This window comes from Myotis yumanensis, unplaced genomic scaffold (assembly GCF_028538775.1).
Source record: "Myotis yumanensis isolate MYYU_CA2020_CCGP unplaced genomic scaffold, mMyoYum1.0.hap1 SCAF_1, whole genome shotgun sequence".
Taxonomy (NCBI): domain Eukaryota; kingdom Metazoa; phylum Chordata; class Mammalia; order Chiroptera; family Vespertilionidae; genus Myotis; species Myotis yumanensis.
Genome location: NW_027223752.1, coordinates 214,274,889 through 214,284,523, shown reverse-complemented (window position 1 = coordinate 214,284,523; position 9,635 = coordinate 214,274,889). Strand labels below are relative to the sequence as shown.

The window sequence follows — 9,635 nt, the reverse complement described above, 5'->3', positions numbered from 1 at the left end:
TGAGTATGGGAGATGCTGAAAGGAAAGAACAGATGGTGGTGAACAGCACTTTTCAATGTTTGACCACTTAATGTTTAAATTATGTTTGCCTTAGGAAGTTAAATTTGCTTACCAATCTTGTGGTAATTTAATCACCATGACTTCACTAATTTGGCTTTACTTATCTCAGTCTAAGACTGTTGATTCTTTTAAAATTAGGAATAGGCTCATTAATTTCCCCTTGAAATAGCTATCGTGTAGTAATATAGTTAAGTGACTGAGATTAATTTGAAAACAAACTACTGTGCATTCCATTCAACCACTTTATTTGTGCCACACATTCATTGTTTTAACCCCTGGGAAACAGCAATGTACAAAACACAAGATTCCAGCATCATGACACTTTATTTTCTATTTTGAGACAGAAAATAAAATAGGTACTTTCACATAGTGATAAGTGTCTTGAAATGTATACAGGGCAACAAGGCAGAGAACAACGAGGCCTGACCTGGAGAAGATAAACACAGAGATAAACATGTCGGAGAGAAACACAGTTAACGCTGCGGTGAATATTGGGGTATATTATGGGTTCAATCAGCGAGATAAACCACCGACTCAAAATTTAAATTTAAGAGCCTTTATTAAGCTGGCCAGCTGACTACAGTTGTGTCCCTCCCGTAGGAGCCTCACAACTTGCAGTGCTGACAGAGAGTACAGCAAGACCTTTTATCTGCAAAGACTTCAAGGTATTTTTTTTTTTTTTTTTAAGAAAAAACAAACTGCAAAGCGGTTCATTAGCCGTTCTCGGTACTGGCAGGGTGAAAAGTTTACATAAAATTCACAAGCAGGGTCACACCTGGCTGGGTTCAATCATAACACATTGCTTTTCTAGTGAGATAATTAGCAATTTTTCTCTCCCATGGTCCCTGCCCCTAGCACAGGGCAGACTCTCTCTCTCTCTCTGGGCCCAGACTGATTCCTGCTGTCAATGTCTGCACATCTCGATATTGCAGACACATCTCGAATTTATAGAATTCTTACTCTACAGTATTTCAGACGAGAATCTGCGGTTCAAAGGTTAGTGGGCAGGCAACTGATTCCAAAGCTGGTCCCTGCCTTCGTGGTACTGGTTACGAACAGGCATTACAGGCGAAGAACGACGGGGTCCGGTGGAGGTTCGGGCAGCACCGAAGACAAGCCGGCCTCCTCTGGGACTTACCCGGGAAGGCACGGGAGGGAGAATCAGAAGACCAGCGTCCGTCCGTCCTTCCTCCCCACCTTCCTTCCCACCTACAACACCTGGCCCGGGTCTCGAGTTCGGAAAAAAGTAAAAAAGCAAGCAAAAGCCCCACAGGCTGCCACTTCTCTCAGGCTTTCTTGACTGTTAAGAACGTCCACAACTTAGGCGACGATTTCAAGGCAAGGAGTGAACGTGCAGGCGCGGAGGAGACAAGAACACACCCGGGGGGCGGGGCTGGGGTGGAGGGGTCAATGGGCAGAAAAGGGGACATCTGTGATACTTTCAACAATAAGATACATTAAAAAAAAAAAAAATACACACCCAAATTCACCTGCAGCCACGCCCTCCCCACAGCAGCCCAGTCCAGGTGCCTCGACTCAGAACCTCGCGGTTCGCGCTCCGCGTGACGTCACTTCCTCTGCGTCCGCGCCGGCGTTAATAAATGACGTCGCCACTTCCGGGTCCCTGAAGCCGCCGGTGGCGGCGCAGGCGTCGTCGCTCGCCGGTACCCGGTCTATGGAGTCCGCTGGTGCCGCTGGTGGCGCGGCGGCAGGAGACGCAGTCCGAGTAGGGGCCTCTGCCCCGCCAGGATGTTGCCGGGCTTGGCCGCCGCCGCTGCGGCCCACGGACGGGGCTGGGCCTCCCTGTGCCGGCTCCGTCTGCGCGGCGGGGCGGCGGCCCGCGGCTCCGGCGGGCTCCAGGGTGAGTGTCGCGCCCCGGCGGCCGCCGGTTCCGCGGAAGCCGGGCTGGAGGAGCAGGCGGAGCTGGGCGCCTCTCCTCCGGCCGCGCGCCCGCGAGCCCTCCCCCAGCCCCCAGCCTTTCGGGTCTCCGCCTCTGCAGAGGGGCCCGCCCGCCAGGGGGGCTCCTGACCGGCCTTGGTGACCCTGGTGTCGCCTCCGGTCCTAGCACTGGTCAGGGCTCGCAGAGCTTGCGGACAGGGTCGCCACCTTGAAGCCGCCCGCTTTGCAGCTAATCAAGCATTGAGTGCACATCGCGGTGCCGGCAGTGACCGCTCTCCTGGCACCCCCAGGCAGCCTCGTGGGAAGTGACCGGCTCCTCAGACTTCCAGGGCTTTCGAGCTCCCCGACTCACCTGCGTTGTAGCGGAATAGGTTTTCCTGCCCGGCTCCTGTCTCGTATTCCCAGCCTGTTTTCTTACATTTCCTACAAGGATGAAGGCGCGCGGGGTTGCAATTTGACATTTGCGAGTCATTCAGAAGTATGAGGCTATGGCCATCTCACCGTCATTGAATTGAGCCCAATTTTTGGCGGAAAAACAAAAGAACGCTTCAGTTCCGTTCAACAATCCTTTTGGTGAAAAAGTATCTACCGGGGCTGTAATTTTTATCCCTCTACTTCAACATTCATTTCTAATTCAGATTGGCCGATCGTTTCCAAAATAGCTTTGAGCTTGTAAGTTTTAATCGGGTTTACCTCGCTTTTGGCCATAGATTGGCCAGCCATAGCGTGACACTTGAAAACTGAGATAGAAACAATGAGGGCGGAGACTGAACCAAACCCACCCTTAATCTAATCCTCCAGATTCCCGAGGATGCAAACAGTATTTGCAGAAACATTTTTCAAAAATTCATGTTTGAAACACTTGTAGGATGTTTGTGACCTGGCAATAGAATTTGTAGTCAAGTTATTCAAATCTATACTGATAAAAGGATAATAGGCTAATTAGACTGGGAGACCTTCTGGATGTCCTTTTGGACAAAGCCATGGTGGCCGGGCAGAGGCAGAGGCGGTTAGGGGCAATCAAGCCAGGAGGGGAGGGCAGTTGGGGGGCGATCAGGCCCGTGGGGGGCGGGGGAAGTTGAGGGCAATAAGGCCAGAGGGGGGGCAGTTGGGGGGCGAGCAGGCTGGCAGGCAGAGTGGTTAGGGATGATCAGGCAGGCAGGTGAGTGGTTAAGAGCCAGCAGTCCTTGTGGGATCGGGCCTAAACCGGCAGTCGGACATCCCCTGAGGGGTCCCAGATTGGAGAGAGTGCAGGCTGGGCTGAGGGGCCCCTCACCCCATGCACGAATTTCGTGCACTGGGCCACTAGTGTATAATACAAGCTCTGGTAACGCCTATGCTGTGCAAATAATACATTTGTGTTTTTTTATTGGCAATAAATGTAAAAGTGGTCTCTTAAATTTTCGGAAATGTTCTTGAGGCTTTTTGGTGGTGATGGAAAGTATAATTGTTGAGTTTTTTATATTGGCAATATACCTGATTCTCTTATGAGCAGGATGAATCATTTGGTTATACTCACTTTAAAATACCCAAATAAGCCCGAGCAGGTTTTGCTCAGTGGTTAGAGCACCGGCCTGCAGACTGAAGTGCCCCGGGTTGGATTCCAGTCAAGGGCACATAACTCAGTTGCAGGCTCAGTCCCCACCAGGCCCCTGCAGGAGGCAACCAATCGATGTGTCTTTCTGACATTGATGTTTCTCTTTCTGCCTCTCCCTCTCCCTTCCACTGTCTAAAAGTTAATGGAAAAATATCCCCGGTGAGGATGAAGAACAACAAAAAATACCCAAGTAAACTTTGTAGCATTGCTTCTATTGACCACATAATTTCTGTACTTTGCATTTAAATTAGCTGTAGTGGCTATTGAATTTAGGCAAAACCGCCCTTTAAATGTTGGTTAAAAGGAGTTGAAATAGTGTAATATGTAATTCTATTCTCTGTAACTGTCATGTCAAAAATTATGTTCTCTTATCATCTGGGAACCATAAATAATAATTTCCTATCTCACCAGTCAGAATGACTTGGCAGAGTTCTTTGGAATGTTTATTATTAAAATGTGTTTTCACACTTAAAAACACTTAGTGGGTTTTAAAAATAACCTTGTTTGTGAAAATTTAGTTTCAGTAGTACTGAAACTGTTTTAAAAGGGCTACCATAAGTATGGTAAAATTTAAAAATAATTTTAGGAAAAGAGTACTGTTTAAGTGTAAGAAGAAAACAGTATTTGAAGAACTTTTGGGAAAAATTCTAAAAACATACTTTTTGTCAAGAAATAAAGTTTAGTGTATGCTTATAAAATTCTTGTGTGGGAGAATATGGGGTTGGGAAAAACGTATGAAGAGTAAGGAGAGGAGAAAACCTTGAGGGAAACAGTTGCTTCATTTGCATACTTAAAGTGAGAAATAACTGTCAAACTAACCTGGAAAATATTTAAAGGTGAAAGGAAAACAGTATTCTAGAGCAGTACTGTCCAAAAGAAATATGTGAGTCATGTATGTAATTTTCAGTTACCTGATAGCCATATTTTAAAAAATAAAGAGAAGAAATTAACTTTATTTTATCCAGTATATTCAAAATATTTCAACATGTAATCAATATAAAAATTATTGAGGTATTTTACATTATCTTTTTAAAAAATATTTTTATTGATTTCAGAGAGGAAGGGAGAGGAAGAGAGAGATAGAAACATCAATGATGAGCGGGAATCATTGATTGGCCGCCTTCTGCACACCCCTTACTGGGGACCGAGCCCACAACCCAGGCATGTAGACCCTTCAGTCCACAGGCCGACGCTCTATCTACTGAACCAAACCGGCTAGGGCTACATTATCTTTTTGTACTAAATTGTTGAAGTCCAGTGTGTATCTTACACTTACAGCACCTCTTAGTTCAGAGTAGCCACATTTCAAGTGCTCAATGAACAGTGACTACTCTATTGGATAGTGCAGTTAGAGTTAGTATCCCTAATTTAAAAAGAATTTTTACAAACCAATGTACATTTCAGTAGAAAAGTGGGCAAAGAGTTCAAGTGGCCAAAAAAAAAAAAAAATGCAAAAATCTTGTATACTCACTAATAAACATAGAACCATAAGTTTAAAGGATTTAGTACTCATTGCCTGGCTGTGTTGGCTAAGTTTTTCATAATGATGCCTCATATTGAGACTGCAGGAAAGCAGGAACTCTCTTACTACTGATTGAGACATATAGTTGAACAGTGTTTTATAGGTCAGTTATTCTTTGTATCAAAACAACTTTAGCCCTAGCTGGTTTGGCTCAGTGGATAGAGCGTCGGCCTGTAGACTGAGGGTCCCAGGTTCGATTCTGGTTGCGGGCACATGCCTGGGACGCAGGCTCGATCCCCAGTGTGGGATCTGCAGGAGGCAGCCAATCGATGGTTCTCTCTCATCATTGATGTTTCTATCTCTCCCTCTCCCTTCCTCTCTGAAATCAATAAAAATAATTAAAAAAAAAAACTTTAAAGGTTTATGCCTTCTGATCCAGCAATTCTACTTAAAGGGATTTACTTTAATGGAATAATCAGGTATGTATTAAAGTGTGTGCATAAGGTCATTATTCATAGTAATAAATTGGTAACATAGTTATAATTAGAAACTGAAATATTATTATAGTAAATTTATTATGGGCTGGTGATATATGCAACCATTTTTTAAAGTAATAATTTAGAATATTTAGTGACATAGAAAAATGCTCTTGTACTATTAGTTAAAATTAGAAAAAAATTTAGTAAGAAAATATATTGCGATGTTAACTGAGTTTCTCTAGAAAAATTTTTTAGCTTTGTGTTTTTCAAATGATCTACAATAAACATATACTTTTAAATAATAAGATGTTACTTAGTTTCTATAGTGAATATATCCTTTTTGTTTTAAGCTTCTTTGGCTTTGCATAGAGCACTTAAGTTTTAAAAAAATATATCTTTATTAATTTCACAGAGGAAGGGAGAGGGAAAGAGATAGAAGCGTCAATGATGAGAGAGAATCATTGATTGGCTGCCTCTTGCACGTCTCCTATTAGGGATCAAGCCCACAACCCAGGCATGTGCCCTTGACCGGAATCGAACCTGAGATCCTTCAGTCCACAGGCTGATGCTCTATCCACTGAGACAAACCAGCTAGAGCTTATTTTTTCATATATTTATACAAAATTTGACCAAAATTTGAGGTCAGAGGATGCTCCTTTAAGTACTGCATATCAAATGAACAGACACATGCTTTTGCTTAAAACTGAGATTAATGAAAGTTTTTAAATAAAAATATAGAAATTAAAGCTTTGTATTTTATTCCTATCTGTAATGTGCTCATATTTACTACCATAAGAAAAGTAGAGTAGGGATTTTAACAATTTAACTTTTGTCCCCAGAACTCCCTCCCTTAAATAACTAATAGGAACATTGACAATTATAAAGACCATTTTGGCAGACTGACAGCATGATTCTGTGTAGTTCAAGTTAATGATAGGATTTATAACTGTAAAATGAGTATGTTCTTCATAGAGTTTTTGTGAGTAAAAATTAATATAGAGGTGCTCGACATTATAGTTACTATGGTGTAATGCTGAACAAGAGATACAGTTTTCACCTTTATTGGGCAGACACTAGGAATGAGAAAACATAAGTGTTGTGCAAGAAAGTAGCCAGCAGGGACTGTTTCATTACATGTGCTGGTCTGGGACTCTAGCTTTCCTGTTACTGTTTTTACTTTTTTAAAGCAAATATTAACAAGAATAAAGCAAGGCAATAGAGATGTATGCCAAGAAGCAATGCAGGAAGTTGCCAGCATCTCATATTCTTTACTTGAAAAAACAAAAGGATTTCCTATTGCTTACTCTATTTTGGAGAAAAATCAAATCAGCACTAGTCTTTTAGGTTGAGCTACCCGGTCAAAGTCACACTTTTGCTTGCTTGTTAGCTGATTAGGCATAAAAGAGATTTCTCTGCATTTTTGCCTTGGCTGAAAGCATAAAAGTAAACTAGAGGTAGTGTGTTAATATTAGCACTAATAATACTAAAAGTAATCGAGCAATGATAATATTTTTAGTTTTTAAAAATTTAGGGATTTTTTTGAAAATACAGAAAAGTATGGAGAAAAAGTTATGCAGAATCCAAATATTTTACCAGTAACATTTGTAATAGTTGAATTCAGACTTTATTCTTTTGTCTCCTATAAATACATTATAGCATGAGTATTTTTACATGTTATTAAAAGGTTTTGATGAATACACAATGAAAATACAGGGATGTCTGATAATGTAATCATTCTCTTGGGGAACATTTAAGTTGTTTCTAGTTTTTGCTATAATAAATAATACCATGAAGAACAGTTTTTGCACAGTTTTTGCATTCTATATAATAATAGTATATTATACAGGCCTAGCAAGCTTTTGCTGTGCTGTTCTACTTATTGTCTTATTTTAAATTCACAATCACTAACCTCTTTGAAATTAAGTGATTTAGTAACCATGACTTAGTTTTCAGTATGTCAGTGCTTTAGAAATTTTGGGGAAAAACTACTGAAATCGTTTCTTAAATAATGAGACTGACCTCTGAAAGACAGGGTGCACATTTGACTCTGATTCTGTTTGTTTTTAGTTATTGTTACTCCCTAAGCAACATGTACAGTATGTCAGTTTACATGGGAGAAAAAGTGTTTCTTGTGTTGTTTGTTGTTGTAGTCTGAAAAAGAAGGCTAAATTTCCTCTGAAAGCCAGAGTAAGTGGTAGATGACAAACCAGGTTGGAGAGAGATGACAAATGGTGATCAGTAGCAGTGGTCATTAGGAGCTACAGAGCTACAGTAAAATAAAAGCAGAGAAGAGTAATTGTTATGACCATACTGATAAAAATACCAGTAGCTTTGCAGTCTTGATGAAGAAACTGCCCTTATTTGTACAGCAAAAAGAAGGTCCTTGTCTAGACCTGCAGAAGAGTGAGCACCAAACTTAAGACTGATCTTCTGTATGTAGCTTATTTTAGAAGTCATCTTGGCCAAAACCGGTTTGGCTCAGTGGATAGAGCGTCGGCCTGCGGACTGAGGGGTCCCAGGTTCGATTCCGGTCAAGGGCATGTACCTGGGTTGCGGGCACATCCCCAGTAGGAGATGTGCAGGAGGCAGCTGATCGATGTTTCTAACTCTCTATCTCCCTCCCTTCCTCTCTGTGAAAAATCAATAAAATATATTAAAAAAAAAAAGTCATCTTGAAGAAAGGGTGTTATGGTGGATAATATTTTTCTGCCGCCTAGAATTAATTAATGTACTCAATCATTTATTTGACAGATGTTTGTGTTTTTACTACTGTGTGTGAGATATTATATTTGCTTATTGACTCAAGTGTGGTCCTGTGTATTTTTTAGAATATAAACTGTTAAAGGTAGTAATGCATTCTGTAAGTTTTGTGTAATTTTTTAATTGTGTAAAATTTTAATGCCACAAATTTTTAATGTTTTTATTGATTTGAGAGAGAGAGAGAGAGAGAAACATCATTGTGAGAGAGAAACATCGCTTGGTTGCCTTCCGTATGCATCCCAACCAGGAATTGAACCCACAACCTGGGTGTGTGCCCTGACCCGGAACCTAACCAGTGACCTTTCAGTGCACGGGATAATGCTCAACCAACTGAGCCACAGAAGCCAAGGCCCAAATGTGTACTTTTAAAGTTGCTGATACCTGAAATTTTCCTGAAGTTAAAAATTAAGGACTTTTCAAAACAGCTGGCAAGGAAGCTATCGAAGATTACTAGGATAGTGCCAAAAGGACACAGGTGTCAATTTGAATAGAATACCAGCCAAAAATTGGACAGTTTGAGCATTAATCAAGATAATGACTAAAATGGATTAAAATACATCAAATAATGTTTAAATCTGTGAAATCATAACAGTACATGCACACACAGAAATTAATTGTCACTACTGCAGGATGGTAATGAACTCATTATTTTGAGAACTAAAAAATAAGGGGAAGAGTTAATTATTTAGCTTGATTTTCCTATATGAACTATACTGCTGAATAACCAAATAAATGAAGGGAACGTTCTCTTTGTAGAAGTATTCGAATAATAATGAAGAAGTGAAAAATTAAATTATCACCATTTTGTAACCACCTAATGAGTAAATGGTTCTAGGCTTTGAACAACAGCATATACTGTCACAGATAGACAATCAAATATTATGTGGCTCCTGATGAAAGAACTCATCACTACCGAACAAGTAGTGTTGCCGTAATAAAAAGAACCAGAATTTGGATAAAGCCTTTGTTTTTTATTGATGTTTAGAGAGAGAGGGAGAGAAACATCAATTTGTTTTCCATTAATTTATGCATTCATTGGTTTCCTGTGTGTGCCCTGATGGGGATTGAACCAGCAACCTTGGTGTATCAGGATGATGCTTTAACTAAGATACCAGGCCTAGATAAAGTCTTTAGACAATTTATAGAACATGATAAACTATACAGGGAATTAAATCAGCAAAATTTAGACTGGAATACTACCAAAACAAAATTTTAGGACAAACAACTTGGTCTCTTCAATATAAAAACTCTTAAAAAAAAAAAAAAAGACATACTGTAGCTTAAAAGAGACTTAAAAGGTGTCTGTCAGTAACAGTTTGTGGACCCTGTTAGGATCTGTTCACACACACAAAAATTATAATACCTATAACAACGAAAT

The 9,635-nt window shown here is 40.7% G+C and overlaps 1 protein-coding gene across 3 annotated transcripts in view; it reads left to right on the top strand.

Annotated features, from left to right (window-relative positions):
- The first annotated feature begins 1,675 nt into the window (after positions 1-1,675).
- SLC30A9 (solute carrier family 30 member 9) overlaps positions 1,676-9,635 on the top strand; it is a 75,691-nt gene continuing 67,731 nt past the window's right edge. For all 3 annotated transcript variants that reach the window (XM_070397426.1, XM_070397435.1, XM_070397416.1), the window contains exon 1: positions 1,676-1,921. In XM_070397426.1, coding sequence (XP_070253527.1) covers positions 1,810-1,921 — 112 coding nt within the window. In that variant the 5' untranslated portion in view covers positions 1,676-1,809. The remainder of the gene's footprint in view (positions 1,922-9,635) is intronic.